We start from the raw sequence: 25,177 nt of genomic DNA on the forward strand, positions 1-25,177 counted from the left end.
AATTTAATCAGCATCTCTGGGGGTTAGGCATAGTATTGTTTTGAAAACTCTTCAGGTGATTCTAATGAGCAGCCAGGGTTGAGAACTACTGCCTTTGAAATAAGCAATTGTCTTTGAAAAGTACTTTGTGAAAAATGACCCAGTTGGAAAAACATCCTGTTTGAGGTGTGATTCTCTGGCTAAACCCAACTCCTGGAAGCCCTGAAACTGACCCCTAGAGGAAATTTAATCCAGATCACAAGATGTCCAGCCAGCATTCACCTCACTTCTCTTAACCAAAATAAAGTCATGAGTATTAGATAAAGGTCAAAACCAACACATGTTTTAGAGGCAAAGTGGTCCTTAACCACACTTTAGGTTTTTAGTTTTGAGGGAAGTAAGGACAATGGTAAATTGTGAACTTTGAGGTCATTCTCTTCTGGTATGTAAATAAGCTACTTACCCTTTGATTCTCTGTTGACTGGCAAGCCAAATTAATACTGTATTTTGCCATGTATAATAAGCACTTTTTTGGCCAAATTTTTTAGGGAAAAATAAGGATGCACATCATACATGGGTAGTACTAATTCCATATCTATATAAATGTCTTTTAATTCTTTTATTTATGCTTATGCATTAAAAGTGTAACTCTAGAAAGCAATAACAATGTCCGTATGCAAAATAATTATGCCCAGGAATACGATAATTCGTTTTGCTTCTAAATATACATAAGTAAAAAACTGAATTAAAAAATTTAAATGAGCCCTGGCTGGTGTGGCTCAGTGGATTGAGCACCAGCCTGAGAACCAAAAGGTCCCTGGTTTGACTTCCAGTCAGGGCACATGCATGGACTGCAGACCAGATCCCCAGTAGGGGGGGGCGGGCAAGAGGCAGCCACACATTGATGTTTCTCTCCCTCTCCCCCATTCCCCTCTCTAAAAATAAAATAAAATCATTTTTTGAAAAAACTCACTTTTTAAAATTAAAATGATTTTTCTCCTGAAAGTTTGAGCCAAAAACGTGGGTGTGCATTATACACAGGAGTGCATTACACATGGCAAAATATGGGTAAATACAGTGACTGTGGAATAATCAAGCACTTCTGGGCGGGGCACCAAAAAGAAGCAGTAGGTCCTTCATATAATTTGCAGACACCATTACAGAGATATCTGAACAGATTACTGGGGAGGAGTACCAAGGGGCTGTAGGAGGAGGCAATGGTAAAGAGTCTAGGAAGATAGTAGCTGAGAAGCTGAATGCCTCCAGAGCACATGGAATTGCGGGCTAGAAGATTTGAAATAAAACGGGGCTAGCTAGGTCTCTGGCTCGGAGGCTCTCAGGCTTGCTCCAGCTCTCAGCCTCGAGGAAGTGGGTGATCATGCTGCCGCTGCCTGTATTTCCCAAAGGATGGTATTTTGGATGGGAAGGAACTCCTGGCATATCTTAGGACAGGGCTGGCCTGGCAGAGGGTGGCAGGTTTATTCTTTGGATGTTCTATGGGAAACAGTATCTGAGGCAGAAATCTGCTATTCTTCCAAAATTGTATAGCTTTTGTATCTTACGTTGGTTTAGTTTGTAAACTAACCCTATAGAAATAAGATCATTAAAACTAACAGGGGGAATGATAGAACTCAGGTGTCAAAGAGTTTAGCCTTAATTGATAGGCGTGACTGATTCATGTGGAAAGCTGTTATTTCAAAACTGTGAAGTTTTTAAATAGACTCCTTTCCTTTGGATTCATGGACGTGGACAACAGCATGGTGATTGCTGGAGGGGAAGAGTGTATAAGGGAACTAAATAGTAATAGAAAAATACAATAAAGACAAAAATAAAAGACTCCTTTCCTTTATCACCAAACCTTTGCCTCTGGAATTTTGCCTAGATCAGGGGTGTCAAACTCATTTTAACCAGGGGCCACATCAGCCTTGAGGTTGCCTTCAAAGGGCTGAATGTAATTTTAGGACTGTATACATGTAACTACTCCTTAACAGTTAAACGAGAGCTTGGCACTGCCACTAGGTATAAACAAGGTGCCAGGCTGGATAAAACAAGGTGGAGGTCTGGATTCAGCCAGAGGGCCTTGTGTTTGCCACGTGTGGCCTAGATGGTGCCAGTGGACAGCAGGACCCCGATTGCTGTTCGGTAACAATCCTTCTTTCCTCCCATAGCCACCTCATTTACAGAACCACTGCATTGTTTTCTATCTCCTCTGCATTTCAGTGTTACATTTCTTCTGGCTATTATGAAAAATTCTGTTTGGTCTGTGCCTCTGATAATTCTACAGCAAATTTTCTGCTCCAACCTAAAAGCTGGCTCTTATCAAACCATCTTTCTTCTCTACTCCTTATTTCCAATCCAAACTATTATTTCTAAGGGGAAAAGGAAGAAAGGAAGGAAGGAAGGAAGGAAGGAGAAAAGAAAAAGAGGGGGTAGGGAGAGAGAGAAGGACAAAATAATCACTTCTGATTAATAAATTTAGCCTATTTCATTGTAAAGAAGATTGCTTAATTAGAAAGTTTTCATTCTCTAGTCTTTAACGTAATCTTCCAAGGAAAACAGTGATATTATCCTAACTGTATACTAACTCAAAATCTCTTTAAAAAATTGTATGTGCTCGAATCCAGTAGCAATTAGCTCCCTCTGGTGTCCAGATTGTGATCTCTAAATACCATTTGCCATTAGGTAGCACCTATTTACTGGATGGGATACTGACCAATTCATGAACTGTTGAATAAAGCCAGTTAGATCTTTAAAATAAAATAGTATCTAGAGCTCCATGGAGAAATGGCTGATTCCAGGCTTGGGATAAAAAATGTCAAGATGGTCTATGATTTCATAATGATGCCAGAAGGTACTCTTTTGTTCACCTTTGGAGGTTGTCAGAGCCCTGAACCATGACTCTGAAAACTGAAAAATGACAATATGCATCAATCTTGTATCTTCAACACTTAAAATATACTTTAGGGTAACCAAAGAGATGATGTGGGAAGTTTCTTTACAGAAGAAGGATCACTGGTAGTAAGCGAATGATAAAAAAGTAGAATTTTTTAAATTAACAGTCTGCAAACTATTTTAAAAAGTGATGGATTTGGCTACTATCTAGGCAATATTACATGTGTATAATTATTTAATTACTATAACTCTAATACATAGGCACTCTAATTATTCCTATTTTACCAATAAGGTTAAATAAATTGTACAAAGGCACATTACCGGTAAGTATTAAAGTAGATTTGGACCTAGGCACTCTAAAGCTGACTTGTACTCTTAAATAATTCATTATACTTCTTCCTGAACATGAGAGGAAACTACTAAAGGATTTTAAGCCAGGGTTTGATATAATTCTACATGTAAAAAGATCACTCTGACCTGCAGGTAGAAGATGGGTTGAGCAGGGATAAACGTGAGGCAAAAGAATAAAATGTTATTCATTCATTCATCTAATAAATATTTATCGAGTATCTCCCACGTGCTAGCCAGTGTTCTAGGTACTGAAAAATACAGGACTGACAAAACAGAAAAATACCTGCTTCCACATTTGGATGTGGGAAGGCAGCCAATAAACACGTAACTAATATTTATAGTATGTCAACTATAAATAAGTGATATGGAGAAAAGTATAGATGGGAACTGGGAAAGAGAGTTCTGAGGGAGGGAGGCAAGTTAGGATGGCTTCACCAAGAAGGTAAAATTTGAAAAATATCTGAAGAGATGAGACAGGAAGATACATTGGAGAAGAATGACCTAGGCAAATGCAAGACCCCAGACAGGAAATGTGCTGATGGTATGAAGAACAGCAACGAAGCCAGAGAGAGTAAAGCAGAGTGAACGCAGAGAGAGCCATAGATGAGATCAAATGAAGAAGCAGATCCTGTAGGATCTTTTAGACAATTGAAGACTTTACTTTTTAAGTGAAATGGACCACTGGAGAGTTCTGAGCACAGGAATAATATAATCCTTTTTTTATATGAGAGCTTTATTGAGATATAATTCACATAGCATCAAATTTACCCTTTTATAATATATAATTCAATGGTTTTTAGTGTAGTTACATAGTTATGCAACCTTCACCATTATCTAATTTTTTTTAGCCTCACCCGAGGACATTTTCTTTGTTGCTTTTACACAGAGAGGGGAAGAGAGGCAAGAAGGGAGACAGAGAAACATCATTTGAGAGAGAAGCATCACCAGCTGCCCTCTGTATGTGCCCAGACTGGGGATCGCTGGCGTCAGGACCAGGGACAGAACCTGCAACCCAGATATGTACCCTGGTCAGGAATCGAACCCGCAACCCCTCGGTTATCAGACAATACTCCAACCAACCACACCAGCCAGGGCACCATATCTAATTTTAGAGCATTTTTATTATTCTCAGAAGAAATGCTGTACCTATTACCAATCCCTTCTCACTAACTCCCCTTAACTCCTAGTAATCACAAATCTAATTTCCATCTCTACAGATGTGCCAATTCTACATATTTCATATAAATGGAATGATACAATATGTGGTCTTTTGTGACTGGCTTCTTTGACTTAGCAAAATATTTGCAAAGGTCCATCTATATTGTAGCATGTATCAGTACTTCATTTTCTTTTATTGCCAAATCATATTCCACTGTGTGGCTGTTAACACATTTGTTTATCCATCCATCAACTGATGGCCATTGGGTTGTTACCAGTAATACTGCTATAGCCATTTCTGTGGTCACGTATTTTCACTTCTCTTGAGTATATAACCAGGGGTAGAATTGTTAGGTCATATGGCAGCCCCATGTTTACTTTTCAGGAATTGCCAAACTTTTCCCTCAGTGGCTGCCCTATTTTACAATTCCACCAGCAATGAATGAGGGGTTCAAAGTCTTTGAACCAACATCCTCACCAACATTTGCTATTGTCTGTATTTTTTTTTTAATTTTAGCCAGATTAGTGGGCTTAAAATAGTATCTTCTAGTAGCTTTAAAAATTTTTTTTGTTTATTTATTTTTAGAGAGAAGAGAAGGGAGTGAAAGAGGGAGAGAAACATCACTGCATGTTTGCCTCTCATGCACCACCTACTGGGGACCAGGCCCACAACCCACACATGTTCCCTGACTGGGAATCAAACCAACGACCCTTTGCTTTTCAGAGCAGCACTCAATCCACTGATCCACTACAGCCAGGGGTCTTCTTGTAGTTTTGATTTGCCTTTCTCTGATGACCAATGATGTTGAGCATCTTTTCATGTACTTATTGGCCATTTGTGTATCTTCTTTGAGGATGCAAAATCAAATCCTTTGCTCATTAAAAAAAAAAACAACTATAGCCCTGGCTTGTGTAGCTCAGTGGACTGAGTGCAGGTCTATAAACCAAAGGATGGCAGGTTCAATTCCCAGTCAGGGCACATGCCTGGGTTTCGGGCCAGGTCCCCAGTGGAAGGGCACATGAGAGGCAACCACACATTGATGTTTCTCTCCCTCTCTCCTTCCCTTCCTCTCTCTCTAAAAATAAATATGTGAAAATGTTTTCAAAAAGAAAAAACTATAGCCCCAGCCACGTGGCTCAGTTGATTGGATCATTGTCCCATACACCATAAGTTTACAGGTTCAATTACCAGTCAGGACACCTACCTAGGTTGCAGGTTTAATCCCCAACTGGGGTGCATTCAGAAGGAAACCAATCAGTGTTTCTCTCTTGCATCGATATTTCTCTCACTCTCTCTATTGCTTCTTCTCTCCCATCTTCTTTCTCTAAAAAAAATATATATATATGCATATATATATACCCTCAAATGAGAATTTAAAAAATAATAAAATAAATGTTAAAAGTCTATATTTTTAGAACAGATATAGAAGAGAGAACAGAGTTCTCATATACCCCACACTCAGGTTCCCCTATTATTAACATTTTACATTAGTATGGTATATTTTTAATAATTAATGAGCTAATGTTTACATTGTTAACTAAATTCTATGGTTTTTTCATAGTTCTTAATTTTTACTTAATTATTTTTTTCTGTTCTGGGATAGCATCCAAAATATCATAGTACATTTAGTTGTCATCTTTCCTTAGGCTGTGACAGTTGCTTAGACTTTCCTTGTTTTTGATGACCATGAGAGTTTTGGGGCATACTGGTCAGGTATTTTGTAGGATGCTCTGTTATTGGAATTTGTCTGATGTGTTTTTCATAATTAGACTGGAGTTGTGGATTTGGGGAGAAAAATCACAGGTAAAGTGCCATTTCCTTCACCTTATATGAAGGGTATATTAACATAATTTATGATTGTTAACCTTTGCCCACTTTTAAATTGGTTATGGGGGGGGTGAGTTGGAAGCATTCTTTACATATTCTAGATATGTCCCTTATCAGATATATGGTTTGCACAAGTTTTCTCCCATTATTTAGTCATCTTTTCATTTTCTCAATGGCGTCCTTTGAAGCACAAAGTTTTTATTTTGTTGCAGTCCAATTTACTTATTTATTTTCTTTTGTCACTTGTGTTTTTGGTGTTGTATCTGAGAAGCCATCCTAAACCAAAGTCCTGAAAATTTATGCTTATGTTTTCTTCTAATATGTTATAGTTTGGGATCTTATATTTACGTTTTTGATCTGTCTATGTAAGAAATGTCAATAGAGAATTTTTGTAAGAGTTTATCTGAGCCCTGACTGGTGTGGTTCAGTGGTCTGAGTGTCATCGCCCAACCCCCAAGTTTACCAGTTTGACTGAGGGTCAGGGCATGTACCCGGGTTGCAGGCCAGGCCCCTGCTTGGTGGCATCTGAGAGGCAAATGATTGATGTTTCTCCCCCTCTCTTTCTCCCTCCCTTTCCCTCTCTCTAAAAATAAATGAGTAAAATTCTTTTTAAAAAGTTTATTTGAGCCAAAACTGACAACAATACCAGGAAGCAAGATCTTAAATACTCCCTTGAGGGTAGTTATGCCTCCTAGTGGTCCAAAAAAAGGGTTACTCTGGCATTTCAAAGATGTGTTGTTACCCTAGATACACAAGAACAACAGACAGTGTTGCTTAAGGCAAAGATAACCTTTTAGAAGGGAAGTTGTAGGTCTGAGAAGCTACCTACTACCCACCGTGACCTCCCCAGTTAGGAATTTGTAATCAGATCACCCTCTGGGGTTACTTTTAGTTAGATTTATTACAGCACCTTCTCATCCACGTGGTTGAAAGAAATTGAAGGAGAGCTAAACAAATGAAAAGAAATCCTGTGTTCATGGATCAAAATATTTAAAATATTATTAAGATAGCAATACTCCTTATGTAAGAAATGTTATCTTCCTTATAATCCCTCCTTAATTCCAAATGTATAAAAGAAACTATCATTATCTGGAATATATGAGATATTGTTTCCTCACATTGTTGTCAGTTTTACTCAAATAAATTCATTTTTTAAAAGATTTTATTTATCTTTTTAGAGAGGGTTAGGGAGGGAGAAAGGGAGAGAAACATCAGTGTGTGGTTGCCTCTCATGTGCCCCCCACTGGGGACCTGGCCTGCAACCCAGGCATGTGCCCTGACTGGGAATTGAACCAGTGACCCTTTGGTTCACAGGCCAGCATTCATTCCACTGAGCCACACTAGTCAGGGCTCAGATAAATTCTTATAAAAACTTTCTACAGGTTTGAACATTCTTATATCAACATTTTGTAGTTTTCAGTTACAACTCTCATAGTTTTGTTAAATTTATTCCTAAGTATTTTATATTTTGATGCTATTATAAATGGAATTGCTTTCCTAATTTTATTTTCAGATTGTTCATTTTTAGAGTATGGAATACAATTGATTTTTGTATACTGACCTAGTATCTGCAACCTTGCTGAATTAAATTATTAGTTCTAATCTGTTTTTCTATGCATGGATTCTATAGCATTTTCTATACAAGATCATGTTATCTGCAAACAGAAAGTGTTTTACTTCTTTCTTTTCAATCCGGTTGCCTTTTATTTCTTCTTTCTTAATTTCTCTGGCTAAAACTCCAGTGAAATGTTCAACAGAAGTAGTAAGAACAGACATCTTCATCTTATCCCTTACCTCTGGGGGAAAGTAGTCTTTCACTATTAAGTATGATGTTAGCTGAGGGCTTTTTTATAGATCCCCTTTATCAGAATGGAATCTATATGAGGAGTTCCCTCTATTCCTAGTTTGTTCTGTGTTTCTATCATGAAAGGGCATCTTATGTTTTATATGAATCATTTTACTTGCTGTGTAGAGAATGGATTGGAGTGGATAAGGTCTAAAACATGGAACTGGTTAGGTTGCTATTGTGATAATCTACGTAAGAGATGATGATGACTTGCAGTTTTTTAGGCAAGAAAAGATGAAAGGGAATGGGAACTAACCTAGTGGTAATCAGAATATCAGAAATATCAAAGAGTAGAATTGATAGAGCTTTATGAAAATTGAATGTGATATTGGGCACAGCCTGTAATGTTGCTGCCCTGTGCAGATCTTCTTAACTAGGCTGGTACAACCATCTCACAGCTACTGTGTGTGGTGGCTCATAATGACTCAGACCTGCATGTCTCTTAACAATTGACATTAGCTACTTCATCCAGAGAAATCTGGAAGGTTCCCATCCCTTTAGAAAACAATGACTAACTGATGTGAGGCTCTAAAAGGCTATGCACCATATCTAAAGGGACTATATATTACAAAGATTATGATTCTTGAAGTGCCCACTGGGAGTGAAAATCCATCTTTTAGGCATGATGAATTCGGTGATTAATGAAAACTGTTGAGGTTAACTGATAATTGGTCCCAGAAGTTTACTAAGCAATTTGCAGAAGGACTTTGAAGATAATGAAAATACTTGTGGTTAGAAAATAAAAGAAAACGAGTCCTCAAAATTACCGTATTCTGCCGTGTATAATGTGCACGTTTTTGCCCAAATTTTGTAGGGAAAAATAAGGATGCACATTATACATGGGCAGTACTAATTCCCTATTTACATAAAGGTTTTTAATTCTTTTATTTATACTTATGAGTTAAAAGTATAACTCTAGAAAGAAATAATATCCGTATGCAAAATAAAACCTTGGAATACAATAATCAAATTTTTTCTAAATATAAATAAATAACTGAATTTAAAAATTAAAACAAAATACCCTAGCTAGTATTGCTCAGTGGATTGAGCGCTGGCCTGACAACCAAAAGGTTGCCAGTTCAATTCCCAGTCAGGACATAGGCCTGGGTTGCAGGCCAGATCCACAGTAGAAGGGGTACGAGAGGCAACCACACATTGATGTTTCTCTCCTTTTCTCCTTCCTTTACTCTCTCTCTAAAAATAAATAAATAAAATATTTAGGGGAAAAAATTTCTTTCCTGAAAGTCTGGGCCAAAAATGTGGGTGCACATTATACACAGCAAAATATGGTATGTTAGTTTATGGATTGATGAGAATAATTTAAGTCTTGATTGTGGTAGGCTATATGACTTTAACTTGGAATGGTCACATGAATGTGCCTCGCAGATTTTCAACTACAGGGAGTATAATTGACCAAGGACCCTATCTGCTGGACCTAGAAATCTGTCACCACATTTGAACCAATGCTACATTTCAATGGGCTATTCCCAGACAATGACTGGACACAGCAAGGACACTAAGGCAGGTGCAAAGTGAAAAGTCCTAAGATCAACTTGAGCTCAGACTCCCAAAGGCCTTACCTACTGTTCTTTCCTAGACTTCCTAGCATTCAAAGACACTCTCAACATTTTTGCCTTCTCTTTTTCACTTGGATCAGGCTTGCATTGTGATTGCAGTCTTTCCTGGTTCCCTCCTCATTTCTTTTACAAGTGTTGCCCTAAAATCCTTGAATGTTTGATTTGATATTGGCCATCTGCTTTAAGGATAACCTGAATGAACACAATACCTTTGTCAAAACTCAGAACTATACATTCAAAAAGGGTGAATTTTATTGTATATAAATTATACCTCAATAAACTTGACTTTCGAAAATTTTATGTTAGTTTTAAACATTTATTAACAGTAGGTAACTCATGCCTATTTCTTCTCCGCCATCTACTTCCAAAGTTATATCCTGGAATAGGCCACTGCTTAGGACGACTACAATTCCACATCTCACAATGACCATATCCACCTAGCCTTGCAAATTGCTTGCTCAGTTACTCCCCAAATCTGTCTTTCATGGTTTCTCAGGGTTACCTAGAGACACAATGACATAGGACTGAAGTTTACAAACAACATATGAGGAAAAGGTGAGAGATCTGGACATGGGAGAAGAATGCCTAGGATAGACAGAAGAACTGGCCCCAGAGAACCTCCACCATCTGACTGCTCAACAATCAGATCTGTAGGGCACATGTAATTATTATTTAAGGACTCAAAAGACTGTGATCTCAAACAACCTGACTGGGTTTTTATATGCAGAAATGGGTAACCACCATTTGTTGTTCAAAAAACCAAAACAAATGAAAACAGCAAAACACATACAAGAGAATAGCTATTTCACTCAAAAGAAAAGCCAAAGCCTCTCTTATGTATACAAGACACTACATGATACTGCTTCTTATCTGTCTGCCTTAATATCCTGACCTTCTTCCCCCTTGCTATTGTTTCTTCAGTAATGATGGATTCCTTGCTGTTCCTTAAACATCCTAAGTATACGACGCTCAGGATAAAACCTTTGCATTTACTTTTCTGTCTGTCTAGAAGTCTCTACATGGCTCTCTCTCTCCATTCAGGCCTCTGGTCAAATGTTTTCTTAGGCTTTTGCTGACACTGTTGTCTAGAACAACACCCCTTTCCCCAGTATGTCACTCTCTAGTCCACAGGTGGCAAACACAAGGCCCTCCACCTTGTTTCTACCCAATGACAGCACTGAGCTCCTTGCCCCTACTTAAGGAGTAGTTATATTTTTACAGTCCTAAAATCATATTCAGCCCTTTGAAGGCAACTGCAAGGCTGATATGGCCCCTGGTGAAAATGAGTTCGACACACCTGTTCTAGTCCCTTGTCCTTTATTATTCTTCATAATACTATCATCCTCTGACATAAATCTATTCATTTGTTCATTTTCTGCTTCCCCAACTAGAATGTAAACCTACAAGAGCAGGAACTTTGTTTTGTCCACTACCATATCACCATGATCTAAAGTGCATGACCAATGTGGCGCTTTGTTGATACTCATTAAGTATTGGTTGAATAAATGAATAAATAAAGTTCACCATCATGTCTCCTTTCTATTCCTTTCTCAGTTCATCTCAGTAAAAGTAGAAAGAAAAGTTGGCAAAAGAAGAATCTTAGCAAAGAGTAGACCTCAGCCACAGACTTATCTGGGGCTTTGAGCAGGCTGGCATGTTCCACTAAACAAGTTCTCTGGGACTTTTGAGAGTAACTCTTTTAGTCCGTTCAACCACTATCTTACAAAATCCTCAAGGTCTTTGATCCTCTTTCTTTTTGTGGTACCCACATAGCCAAACCTTAATTCTGGAGCTCTGGATCAATCCAGATGTTTATGTTTCTGTATTCAGGCAGGTTGCAAAGCACTGTTGAAGAAAAATCATTCAGCTGGGTATACTGCTGCCACTATAAATTTATGGTCACTTAATTTCAACCAATGAAGACAAAACAAATAAGGAAAAAATAACATTTATTCCTGATACTGGTATAGATACTTTATATGTATTAACTCACTTAATGCTTATAAACCACCTAAAAGTAGATATTTATTCTATTTTACCAATGAAGAAATTAAAGCACATGTAACTAGCCAAAAGACACACAGCTAGTAAGCAACAGTCTGAATGTTTAACTCAGGTATTCTGATTCCAAAGCTTGAGCTTTTAACCCCTACTGTCCAGGAAATTTAATTATTTTTTCCCAGTCAGCTCTATCTCTACCACTAACTATATCCTACAGGGCTATTTTGTTTGTCTAACTCACGGAGGTACCATTCATGTTTACATTATAAGCAATACTTACAAGGTAAATTTATAGCCTTAAACCTATATTTTAAAAGAAGGAAGATGGAAAAGTCAGGAACTAAGCAACCAAAAAACTTAAACCGAAAAAAAGAGAAGCAAATTCAATAATAGCTAAAGTAAGGAAATAATAAATATTATAACAAAGTAATGAAGAAGGAAACAAAGATGTAATTAAAAAATCAACAAAGCTAAAGTCAGTTCTTTAATGTGAAAATGTAGATGGATATTTGATATTATTATTTTTGTTTTATTAATGATTTTAAAGTGCTAATAGTTACCAGGTACCTGAAGGGTTGTCCAACCTGCAGCCTAAGGGCCACAAGCAGCTCAGGATGGCTAGGAATGCAGCCCAACACAAAATCATAAATTTACTTAAAACTTTATTGTTGGGAAGTACCCAGTCTGGTTTCAGAAGCTGTAATCCCCTATGGCAAAGGCTGAGTAAAAGGACCTTGGGACCATAAGCCATTAAGGAGACAAAACTTATCTTCCTTGTAGGGGCGCCACCTCTTCCCCCTTTCACTTCATCCTACTTGGCCCTGGGCAGATGACTGGTTAGACAATGACAGGTAAGATTCCTCAAAGGAAGGGCGACCTAAGATAGGTATGGTCATGAAGGGGCCCGTGGGGAAGGACTTGGGGGGCTATAGAAAAAGGAGGTGATGGACCCTTGCCCCTTGGCTTTCACATAGCCTGAGTCCTCATTCAGTCTCCCAGAAGTCTCCTAATCTCTTGGCTTCCTTACTTCCCTTGACTGACTTAAGCCTAAAACAATGCCTGAAGCCTGAAACAATGCCAGAGGTGTGTGTGGCCCTGTTCTGGAAAGGGTGGGTTCCCTGGGGCAATCAGGCCTAAGAATGAACGCATAAAATCCTATGAAACCTACTTTACTAATAACCTCAATTTAAATGATAAGGGTCCAAGCATGAAGTGAGTTTATTTCCCAAAGTTTTATGGCCCTTTAACTATCTGACCCTGACTCAGAATAAGCCCTCAGAATTCTTTGGATGATATCTATTGTTTAATCATTTCTGCCTCACAATGATTAATGAGCTTTACATATATACCTTGTATTCCTGTGCAAATTAAACCCAATAAAAGCCCATTGAGGAATAGGTTCCTGGCCCTTCTCCTTTGAGAGATTGGCCACTTTTCCTCCCCAAGCAGACCATCTCTTGATAGACTTATTCTCATGGTGGGGGGACTCTGTGAGCAGAGACCCCACATGTCTCATTATGAGATTTTTTGGTGTGTGTGATTACATGTTGCAATATATTTAATGTGTGGTCCAAAACAACTCTTCTTTTTCCAGTGTGGCCTGGAGACACCAGAAGGTTGGACACTTCTGGAAGTGTTTACATACACTAACAAATTTAAGCCTACAACAATTAAATGATGTAAAATAATTAGACATAGTTTAGCTTAAAAAATATGAGCTACAAGAAAAGTTAAAAGTTAAAGATCTCAGAGTGGCAGAGCCAGGTTTTGGACTTAGGCATTTGGCTCAAAATTCTACGCATTAATTCCTACATTATACTGCTTCCGTGATCAACCTTACACTGGAAATCTTAGCCAGCCAAGTAAAACAAAAGAAAATGAAATATAAGATATAAGCTTGGAAAGAAAGAAACAAAACTGTCAAGTGGAACTTCAGGCCAAGATGGAGGCGTAGGTGGAAATACTGTGCCTCTTCACACAACCAAATTTAAGAACAACAAAGATTTAGAAACAAAAACACAACCAGAACAGACAGAAAGTTGAACTGTACAGAAGTCCAACAACGAACAATTCATATAGACTGGTAAGAGCAATGGAGTCAGTGGCTGGTGGAGAGGGGTCCCAGCAGGAAAAAGTGGTGGTTGGCAGACCTGGGCGTGGGGGGGAAATGAGCAGACCCAACCCAGTGAGGGGCCCAAGGCGGTTGGCTGATTGCGGACACATATTCGTGCGCAGATAAACCAGGCAAAAAAAGGGCAGTGAGACAGACCTCGCAACCCAGGGCCCCAGCGACAGGAAATAAAGCCTAAAAGCACCGATTGAAAACATTTGTGGGGATTGAGGTGCCAGGAGAGACTCCCAACCTCACAGGAGAGTTCATTAGAGAGACCCACAGGGTCCTAGAACATACACAAGCCCACCCACCAGGGAACCAGCACCAGAACGGCCCAGTTTGCTTGTGGGAAGCGGCAGAGGGGACTGAAATCGGAGAGAGAGCAAAACAAATGCCATTGCTTTCTCTCTGATCCCGCCCCCACATATAGCCACAACACAGCAACTGGCTTGCCCCTCATACCTAACAGGCACGTCCAAGCCAAAAAATTATGGCTGAAACAGAAGAACAAATCAAAGCCCCAGAGCCAATACTTTTAAGCAAAAAAAAGATAGCCAACCTATCAGATGCACAGTTCAAAATACTGGTGATTAGGATGCTCACAGAACTGGTTGATTGTGGTTGTAAACTAGATGAAAAAATAAAGGCTACACTAAGTGAAATGAAGGAAAATGCACAGGGAACCAATAGTGATGGAAAGAAAACTGGGACTCAAATCAATGGAGAGGACCAGAAGGAAGAAAGAAACAACCAAACAGAAAAGAAGGAAGAAACAAGAATTCAAAAAAGTGAAGAGAGGCATAGGAACCTCCAGGACATCTTTAAACGTTCCAATATCCGAATTATAGGGGTACCAGAAGGAGAAGAGGAAGAGCAACTTTCTCCCACCCTTCCCTCTCTCTAAAAGTAAATAAATAAAATAAAGTCTTTTAAATAAATAAACACATATCAAAAACAATATTTCTCTTATTAACTAATGAGGGAGCTGGAAAATGTTACAGGAATGTTGTACAAATTTGCTAAAAATCAGACATGTTGAAATGAATTTGCTAAAAGAGGCAAAAATGATTTAATATACGATAGGTCAATAATGTAGTGTTTTGGGGTATCTTTTCTACAGAGTGGACAACAATTATTTTAAGTATCAATTTTCTTGTAAAATAACTTAGTCAACAAAAAGTCAGAGGTCCCTATGGATTCAAATCATTCCAGCTTCTGCTAGACAATGCCCGGACTTATGCAGAAGGGGCACCCAGCAATTTATTTCACTCATTTCCAAGTTGTTGATAATTTTTCCTAATAATAGGTTCATTTTTAGCATTTTTAATAATGCAACCAAAAAGAAGAAATAGAAATTTAATGTATTGCTGGTAGTAAGTGTAAAATTTTGTTAATATTGTCAGTAATGGTTTACAGCTGAGTACGATGCCAGGTAGGTTATTGACTATCACCCAGGGGCCACTTTGTTAAAGCACATGATTGTCTAACCACTATGCTGCACACCTGAAACTAATACAAAATAATATTGAATATAAAAATTAAAAAATAAAATTTAAAAAACGTTAAGTTTTTGTTTCAGGTATATTCATTTACATACACACATATGTGGTATTATTGGGTTTGTTGTAGAATGTTTTTGTTCACTCTGCGCTAGGGTCAAAAAGCTTGAAAACCATTAATGTGACATACGAGGTTCTTCAGTGAAAAGAACCAGACATTTTGAGTTTTTTCTTCCTTGAAAGTAGACATACGTTCACAGTGCCGGAATCTAGTAAAGAATGGAGAGAAACTATATAAATATATCATTACATTGTACACCTTTAATTATGTGTACGTCCATTTTCTTTCAATAACATTAAGTTAAAATATTAGAAGCGCCTTGCCGAATGTTCGCCTCTGTCTTTCCTTCGCACTGAGGTTCGCGGGCTCCCTCAAATGGAGAGAGCGTCCGTGGAATGGAAAGGACGAGCCCAGCAGACTCACCGGCAGGACGTTTCGCTTGCAGCCTAAGGGTTCTTGGAGGGAATCAAGCACTAGCCTGGGGCGGCGGCCGCAGGAGCCGCAAGGACGTCGCTACTGGAGAGCGGAAGAGCACTGCGCACGCGCAGACCCGTCCAGGGCGAGTGAAGCCCGAGAGGCTATCTTCGCCAGGCCTCGCCTCCACCCCTGGGTCAACCGCGCGCGTCCCTATCGCCCCCACCTCGACATCCTAGGCAGGTTTCCCCCGCCCCCTCCGTCCGGGTGCTGGTCCCGTGAGTGAGCGCAGAGCCTGAGCGGGCGCCGGCGGGAAGGAGAAGCGGCGGGTAAGGAGGGCCTGCGTTCTGGGTGTGTTTTTCCCGGGACTGGGAATTTCCTCTAGGGCTCCCTCCGGCTCTCGGAGCCCCTGAAGAAGAGAAAAGGAGCCTCTGGAACCGTTCCTTCCCGCCGCTCGGTTTTGGGGTTTTTTTGGTGTTTTTTTTTTGTCCCCAAAACCGGAGCTTGGTCCACTCCGCGCCTCCACCGGGGGGTGCGAAGGCCCAGCCCCCGGCCAGTCTGCTGTCCCCAGTCCCGACTGAGAGGCCTTCCCTGCCTCAGGCGGTGCCCGAGTGTTCATCCGCCTTCAGTGTCTCAGCAGCGTAAGGGGACTGACTCCCCAGGTCCTGCGCGCAAATCCAGCACAAAGAGTCTCGTGGCCTTGTGTGTTTTGACACTTGGTGGTCCTGGGATTCTTTCTGACACTTTTCTGAAAGAGCTTTCATGGTCTGCAAGGCCACCAAACGTAGGGCTTTTTGTTTTTGTGTTTGTTTTTAACTTCTGGGATACTCTAATCTGTCTTTCAAGTTTGAGTCTCAGTGCTGGTCCCTTACATCCCTGTGCAATGTCCCAAAATTATGTTCTTTCCCATTGGAAATCCAGTCACACCACGTGTGTATTTTGGGATGAAGTATGCTAGTCTTGTTTTAACATTTTATTTATTTATTTTTAGAGAAAGGGTAAGGGAGGGAGCAAGAGGAGAGAAACATCAATGTGTGGCTGCCTCTCGCACACCCCCAGCCAGGGACCGGGACTGCAACCCAGGCGTGTGCCCTGACTGGGAATCCAGTGGGTGACTTTGGCTCCCAGGCCAGCAACTCAATCCACTGAGCCACACCAGCCAGGAGTATCAGTAGTTCTAAGAAGCGTGGTAATAAATTACAATTTCTGCCTTTGCTGCTACCACAGTGAATAGATATTCCGTGAACTCTTTAGTAGGAGGCAGCATTTTAGCCCATTGACTGTGCCTGATGCCCTGAAGATACCTTGTAATTAGACCACCTAAATACAAAATCTGCTGACAGGAAGAAATCTGGAACAGAATAAAGGCTGATGGACAGGTCATGTTTAATAATATCTGCAGGTCAAATTTCTAAGTAGAAATGTATATGCCAGTTAAATGTACTATATTGACATTCTGTAGATACTGATGTGAAGTTTTAGCAGCCACCTTGCAACTTCTCAAATTTCTCAGATTAATTCCTAGGTAGTCATGATAATCAGCTTAGTCATTTTTACTTTGGTAACTGTGGACGCAATAAACTTACCCACGTTTTTCTAACATCAGCCCACGTGATTCCTGTCAGCCTTATTACCAATTCTCCGTGACACTTACATTACAAAACCTTAGTCATATTTCCCGTCCTTCATCGCCTTATCTCATATTCCTGAATCACATGGTTTCTTTAGTCAAAAAGTAACTTGCATTATATCTTTGATTCTCATTCCACTAACACTGTGTCCTTGGGAAGCTGAGCTTGTTTCCTTCTCTCATTTTGAGTAACAGTATCCTTTCTTCCAGCCAATTAATTATTGTGAGAATTCCAATTGTCATAATGTGTGGAAAAGGCTATCAGAATTTAACAGAAACAACACAAGCTATTGTTATTTTTCATTGTATTCATTCATTTTACAAACATTTGAAAACCTAATATATGTTAGATTCTTGTGCTATATCTATGAAAGATACTCCCTGCATTTAAGGGGCTGTCTTTCAAGGAACTATCAGAAGAGAGAAAGAGTAGGGAGTAGGGTGATAAGACTGTCTGACAGTCAGATAGAGTGTGATATAGGCTGTAAAACGGGCAAGCATAGGGTGGGAACCAAACCCAGAGGAGAAAGGAACAGGGATGAGTTCTTAAAGGAAATTATGTTTGAACAGTCTTGAATTACAACAAAGATCTAGAAGGAAATGGTTGGGAAGGGTGCCATGAAAGAGTCACTTTAAAGAACTGCAAATTGTTAGGCTTTGTTGGAGTATTAAGTTAAAAGAGGAGTATAGGAGATAGGACTGGAGAGGTAGATAGGGGTGAGATTTGAAGGGGTTTGCGTGCTAAGGGAAGTGTACAAATTGAAGGATTCTAAGCAAATAGTTGCCCTGATTACAGTTGCTTCTTGAAGTTTCATTCTGGCTGCAATGTATGCTTTCCTACTGCAGTGTACAAATACTTCTTTCTGTATATGTATCTTTCCTTATTTTCTTTATTGTACCCAAAAAGGCTAATGCCCTCTCCTCATAGTTTTTATCTTTCAGTAACCAGTTCAGGTCTTTTGTAAAGTATCCTCTAATTATTTTAGACTCCATTATTTACGCCATTCTCTGAAACCCTAGAAATGGTATCACAGTTGAGTCCTTATTTGTTTGTTTCATGTTGTTTCATGTGTGTTTTATGTCCCTAAGTAGATTTAATAAGACCCTTGAGGATAGGGAATGTTTCATATGTATCTGAGTGGAAGACTTGTTAAATACAAAAATATGTTTGGTCTCTTTCTGTTTGTTTTTCAGGGTAGGACCAGATTATGGGCTGCAGTCCTTTAAATTAATTAATCATCATGATGGCTAATGAGGGCTGTCCCAAGGCTGGTGATAGTTCTTTTTCCTCAGATAAACATGCCCAACTCATCTTGGCCCAGATCAATAAAATGAGAAATGGACAGCATTTCTGTGATGTGCAGCTACAAGTTGGGAAGGAAACTTTTAAAGTTCATCGGCTGGTTCTGGCTGCCAGTAGTCCTTACTTTGCAGCCTTGTTCACTGGAGGAATGAAAGAGTCCTCAAAAGATGTTGTACAGATTCTAGGAATTGAAGCTGGAATATTTCAAATACTTCTAGATTTCATTTACACAGGTATGTTAAGTGAACCGTTAGCTTTAAGTGGAGAATGATGCAATCACTCATGTACTGCTATGGAAACATAATTTGACAATATGTTATTATGAGTCTTTGAAAAGTTCGTATCTTTTGACACTCTGTATTCCTTTTCTAGGAATCCTAAGGAACTAATTAGTGATACAGGCAAACATTTATGTACCAGGATGTTTATAATAACATTATTTATAATAGTATGTAATTGAATACAAGCTAATCGTCCCTCAGTAGGTTAAATAGTTTAAAAAAATCATGATACATGTATATATAATGGAATATTTTTAGATGATTTTTAAATCATTTCACAAATGATTTAAATATGTACTATCATGGAAGAATGTTTGCAATATGTTAAATGAAAATATGGATATAAATACCACCTCAGTTTTGTCTTAAAAAAAATCATTTGTGTGTGGGCATGACTGGTATGGCTCAGTTGGTTGGGCATTGTCCCACAAACCAAAAAGATTGATGGTTTGATTCCCCATTAAAGCACATGCCTAGGTTGTGGGGCCAGGCCCCCAGTTAGGGGTATGGGAGGCAACTGGTGATGTTTCTTTCTCCCTTCTTTCTTCTCTCTTTTAAAATAAATGATTTTGATGTTTTTCTCCCTCTCACATCAATTGGTTGCCTCCTGTATGTTTCCAAGCATGTGCCCTGATGGGGAATTGAACTGGCGACCCCTCAGTATGCAGGATGACACCCAACCCACTAAGCCACACCAGTCAGGGCCATTTGTGTGTATTTGTACACAGAAAAAAAGACCAGGGTTGATGTTTACCTCCTAGGTAATGGAATATGAAAAATTCTTATTTCTCCTTTTTTCCTGTTTTTTTCTCTCAAGTGTTTATAATCAACCAGTACTTCAACCAGGTACTTCAGTTTGTTGCCTCTTGCACACCCCAGGTGGAAACCTGTATTATTTGAATCAAAACTTTTAAAAATGTTTTTGAAGAGTTTTAATGATATAGAAAATCCACACAGAACTATGTATAAAATATGCCTCATATGATATACAAAATAGATAAATATACATAGAACAAAGATTTGAAAGAAATAGAATAGGGAGAAAGTTTCTTCCTTTCTACCTGGCCACAGCCATAAGGTACGCCAGGGGTGTCAGACTCATTTTCACGGGGTGGGCAGGGGGCACATTAGCCTCCCGGTTGCCTTCAAAGGGCTGAATATAATTTCAACTCCTTAACAGTTAAGGAATAGTTACATGTATACAGTTCTAAAATTATTTCAGCTTCCAGTGTTTCTTTCTCAGGGTGCACCGCTGGCAGTACTGCCAGCTCTCTGCACTCCACAGGGTCCCCCCACCCCACCAGGCCCGATAAAGCACGTAACCTGGGATACAAGGCCAAGCAAGGTTATGTCATATATCAGATTCGTGTGTGCCATGGTGTCCACAAATGCCCTGATCCTAAGGGTATGACCTATGGCAAGCCTGTCCATCATGGTGTTGACCAGCTGAAGTTTGCCCAAAGCCTTTTCATTCTGTTGCTGAGGAACAAGCTGGGTGCCACTGTGGGGCTCTGAAAGTCTTGAATTCTTACTGGGTTGGTGAAGATTCCATGTACAGATTCTTTGAGGTTATCCTCATTGATCCGTTCCATAAGGCCATCAGAAGGAATCTTGACACCCAGTGGATCACCAAACCTGTCCACAAGCACAGGGGGACGAGAGGGTTGATATCTGTGGGCCACAAGAGCCATGGCCTTGGAAAAGGCCACAAGTTCCACCACACTATTGATGGTTCTTGCCCGGCAGCTTGGAGAAGGCACAGTACTCTCCAGCTCCATGCTTACCACTAATATGTGTCAGGTTTGTAAAATTCTTACCTAATAAATAATTTAGGACAGTCAAAAAATATATAATAAAGTATTAATAGTATATATTAGAAAATGTATGATTTTCATATTAATCTTTGTATTTTTTGCCTTAAAGTTTTTTCTGTAGTGAATATGTATTACAATCAGGAAAAAGAGTTTGAAAACAAAGACTGTTTGGTCTAATTTTGAGAACATGCCATGCCTTCTTTTAAGGAGATAATTATGTGGCCTGAAAAAGTGTTTCTTTTTTGTTGTTTTTTTGTCGTTGTTGATTTTATTTATTTAGTTTTAGAGAGGGGAAGGGAGGGAGAAAGAGAGGGAAACATCAATGTTTGTGAGAGATACTTCAATCTGTTGCCTCTCGCACGCCCCAGCTGGAGACCTGTCCTCAACTGAGGCACATTCCCTGTCAGGGAATTGAGCTGGTGACTTTTGGGTTCACAGGCTGGCACTCAATCCACTGAGCCGCACCAGCCAGGGCTCATGAGAGATTCTTGATCTCACTTTTCTAAGTGACTTGTGTGAGCTGAAAACTGCTTCATAAATACCTTGCTTCTCATATTTGCAAAGTAGAAATGAACACATTAACCCAAAGGAATTAGTGTTGAATTACATAAAAACAATACCACAAGCTGTCTATTCTGCCTCTGTTGTTTGATAGTAACAAGAAGAGATGTATAGTGAAAGAATGTTCATGGCATCATTGTCATATTGCTTGCTGGTGATTAGCACTTCCATCAAAAAAGTAAGAAATGGTAAAACCCAGAGAAGTAAAAGCTACTGAGCATATCTACAGGGAAATAACATTATACAATGTTGACATTTAAGGCTAAAATTGGTATAACAGTTAAGAACAGTTTTTGGTTGCTAGTAAAAGATAAAAGTGTCTTAATAAGATAGGAATTTGCTTACTTTTTCACAAAAATTAATCTGTAGTAATTCCAAGGCTGATATGGTGGCTTTATGATGTCATTGGTGTCCCATTATTCTTTTAACAATTTGCTCCACCATCTCTAGCTTATAGCCTCTAATGTCATGCCCTCTGAGCTCCAACTAGTGGAAGAAGGAAGAGGAAAAAGCAAAAGAGTCTGCCATCTGAATCTATTATCTTTTTAAGCTTTTCTGGTAAACATACCCAATAATTGCCACCTATATCTTGTTGGCTAAACTCAGTCAAAAAATGCAAGTAGAGGCTAAGAAATGTAATTTTCAGCTGTGCACAATTGCCACCCAAACTCCAGGTTCTATTAGTAGAGACAAAAAGAAAATGAATTTTGGGTATTTATTGGTCAGGAAACTTTGTAGTCTTTGATACAATTAGTTTTTAAAAAGAAACATGTTCTTTGATTTCACTGTAATAACATTTCCTTTTTGAGAGATGTGGGGGCAGCAAAATCTGTTGTTTTGTTGATTCTCCCCTTTGGACTTGTCTTTGCTTTTTTTTTTTTTTTTTTTTTTGAGGGGGAGGGAGGGAGAAAGGAAAAGAAACATCATTGTGTGGTTACCTCTCACATGCCCCCTATTCTGGGGATCTGGCAAGGCAGCCTAGGCATGTGCATCGACCCTTTGGTTCAGAGGCCAGTGCTCAATCCATTGAGCCACACCAGCCAGGGCTCTATGCATCTTTATTAACCATTCACAATTCTAATAGGTCTTAACAGATATTTCTTACCTTAGATTTTTATACACTTCATTTAGAATCAAATGACCTTGGTTTGTGATCTAGCTCTGCCACTAATTAGCTGTGTGATATAAGGCAATTCATTTAGCTTTAGTCAATTATTCATTGATTCTTTCAACAGATATTTATGAATACTTTTTGAGCTAGGTACTAGGGATATGAAGTAAATAAGACAGTCATGGCTTCTGCCTTCGGAGAGTTTTCTAGGTAATGCAGATAATGTATTTACAAAATAGAAGTGCGTTTGTGAGAGCCTCATTTTCCTTATTGTAAAGTAGGGATAGTAGCACTTTATAATTCCTGTGAAGGTTAAATGAGATAAATTTTAATACTTGTAAAAGTACATTTTGTAATCTATAAAACCTTATTAAGTTGGAGGGCATTCTTTTTATTACTCTGAAGTAACAGCTTCATCCAGTAGCAGTCATTCACCCCCCTTAGTTCAATCCACGATCTTATCTTCTCCAAGTTTGTGGTGAGTTCTCATTTTATTCAAGTAAGTCTTATCTCAGTTTTCCCTGAAGTCACTACCATTTACTCCCATGGTGGATTCGACTTCTTATACTTCTGGAAAACCCCCAGTTTGCATTCAACAAGCCATATCCTTCCTCTTACCATAATTGCTTTGGCCACTCATTTATTCAAAACAAGTTTTTTTGAGCACCTAGTATGGACTAGGCATTGGAAATACAGAAGGAGCAAGCCTCACCCCAACAGACTTTATAAATCTAATTAAGAATACAAATTTTAGGCTAATAATTTAGTGAAATGAGTGGGAATTAAAGGGATAAAGGGAAAGTACAAAATTGAATAGAGAGTTTATCCCTATAAGGAAGGAGAATTGCAGTGGTTTCTTTTTTCCTTCTAAATATAATTGACTGATGTTGTTCCAAAGTCATTATGTAAATATATGAAAGCAAAGCCATCTGGAAAGAAAGTGGTATATATAGTTACTTAAATGTGAAGTATTAATAACTTATCATATGTTATAGACTCTTGGTTATAACTAATATTAAAATTAACATTTGTATGGCACTTATCATAATCGAAGATAGAGACCCTCTCTTACCTTCCCCACTGCCTAAGTAAATGTTTGGTAGACTCATATAGCCCAATGTTAAAAGCACAGGTTTTGGTGTCAGTCCCTACCCTCAACTCACTTAACCATGTGACTTGGGGACAAGTTACTTAACTTGTTTTCTTAATACAAAAATAAGAAGAAAAAACCTTACTATATGGGGTTGTAGTCAGGGTTAAATTAATGTATAAAGCAATTAATGCTGTGTCTGGTTCATTGTAAGCATTCTGTAAATGTTAGGTTAACATTATTATTTAAGTTTTGTGCCCTTTCTATAAATTCTTTGTTGCTTTTTACTTAGCAGTTAGTGGAATCAAATATAATGTTTTTTTTAATATAAGCCTAATGTTTGTTTTTATTTTACTGTACTGGTTATTTTGTCTTACTGTTTCCCTAGGTGTAGTGAACATAAGTGTGAATAATGTCCAGGAGTTGATCGTGGCAGCAGACATGCTACAGTTGACTGAAGTTGTTAATCTTTGCTGTGAATTTCTGAAAGGACAAATTGATCCACTGAACTGCATTGGGATCTTTCAGTTCTCTGAGCAAATTGCCTGCCATGATCTTTTGGAATTCACAGAAAACTACATTCATGTCCATTTCTTGGAGGTTCAGAGTGGGGAAGAGTTCCTGGCACTTACGAAAGATCAGCTGATCAAAGTTTTGAGAAGTGAAGAGCTTAGCATTGAGGATGAATACCAAGTCTTCTTAGCTGCAATGCAATGGATTCTCAAAGATCTGGGAAAGAGAAAAAAATATGTGGTGGAAGTACTAGACCCAATTCGATTCCCCTTATTACCCCCTCAGAGGCTTTTAAAGTATATAGAAGGTAATTTTTTTGTCGTTGCATATCATATTAGCCAATTAATTGGTTGCTTTTTCTGTGTGAAATGTGATTGTGTTTTTATTTTTCAGTTCAATAGCAGATATTTATTGAATGATTACTGTATACCAAGATACATACTTTTGGTTTTGTGGGTAGACAGTAGTATTTCCATATCTCTACCTTTTATTTTAATAAAATTCTTATGTACCTTTCTTGAGATTAAGTACTAATGGAAATGAGTGTTATAGATAAAATTACTGACAGAGCTGAGATATTGCTGGTTTTGATCATATCAATTTTTTCAGTGTAAGATTTCCTAGTCACTTTTTAAAAAAAATTATTCCAGAAAGAGAAGAAGTGAGAGAGAGAGAGAAACAGCTATGTGAGAGAAACATTGATAGGTTACTAAACCTGCAGCCTAGGTACTTGCCCTGACTGGGAGTCGAACCTACAATCTCTCAGTGCATGGGACGATGCTCCAACCCACTGAGCAATACCAGTGAGGCATCTTGACACTTTTAAAAAGTCAGCAAAGCCCTGGCCCATGTGGCTCAGTGGGTAGGGTGTCAGGGCACATACCTAGGTTGCTGGTTTGGTATGGTACAAAAGGCAAGCAATCAATGTTTCTTTCCCCGTGGTATGGTTCCTGGTACAAAAGGCAAGCAATCGATGTTTCTCTCCCCCACTGATGTTTCTCTCCCTCTCTTCCTCCCTTCCCTTCTCAAATAAAAAGTGAATTAATATAAATAAATTAAAGCCAATTATTAAAAAAATAGAAAATAAAAAGTCAGCAAATTCTAACATTTGAGGGAAATGTATATGCTAAAACCAAAACCTAAACATAACAAATC

General features: G+C 38.8%; 1 protein-coding gene and 1 long non-coding RNA gene across 4 annotated transcripts in view; one reads left to right on the plus strand and one right to left on the minus strand.

The window, feature by feature from the left end:
- Window positions 1–4,119: 4,119 nt before the first annotated feature.
- On the minus strand, window positions 4,120–15,865 carry LOC128626658 (uncharacterized). Its single transcript, XR_008390674.1, has 3 exons — window positions 15,729–15,865; window positions 5,586–5,705; window positions 4,120–4,227 (listed from the first exon to the last, which is right to left on the minus strand). It is a non-coding gene; the product is annotated as an uncharacterized LOC128626658 (long non-coding RNA).
- Window positions 15,866–15,887: 22 nt separating this feature from the next.
- The window catches only part of IPP (intracisternal A particle-promoted polypeptide), a 37,956-nt gene continuing 28,666 nt past the window's right edge, over window positions 15,888–25,177 (plus strand). The window contains exons 1-4 of one of the 3 annotated variants that reach the window (XM_053660405.1): window positions 15,890–16,048; window positions 16,711–16,908; window positions 18,544–18,885; window positions 23,898–24,329. In XM_053660405.1, the coding sequence (XP_053516380.1) occupies window positions 18,591–18,885; window positions 23,898–24,329 (727 nt within the window). In that variant the 5' untranslated portion in view covers window positions 15,890–16,048; window positions 16,711–16,908; window positions 18,544–18,590. Of the gene's footprint in view, window positions 16,049–16,710; window positions 16,909–18,543; window positions 18,886–23,897; window positions 24,330–25,177 lie in introns of all 3 variants that reach the window. The other 2 variants (XM_037149507.2, XM_037149505.2) reach the window with 2 other exon arrangements.

Source organism: Artibeus jamaicensis, unplaced genomic scaffold, assembly GCF_021234435.1.
Source record: "Artibeus jamaicensis isolate MK-2021 breed Jamaican fruit bat unplaced genomic scaffold, CSHL_Jam_final scaffold_847, whole genome shotgun sequence".
Taxonomy (NCBI): domain Eukaryota; kingdom Metazoa; phylum Chordata; class Mammalia; order Chiroptera; family Phyllostomidae; genus Artibeus; species Artibeus jamaicensis.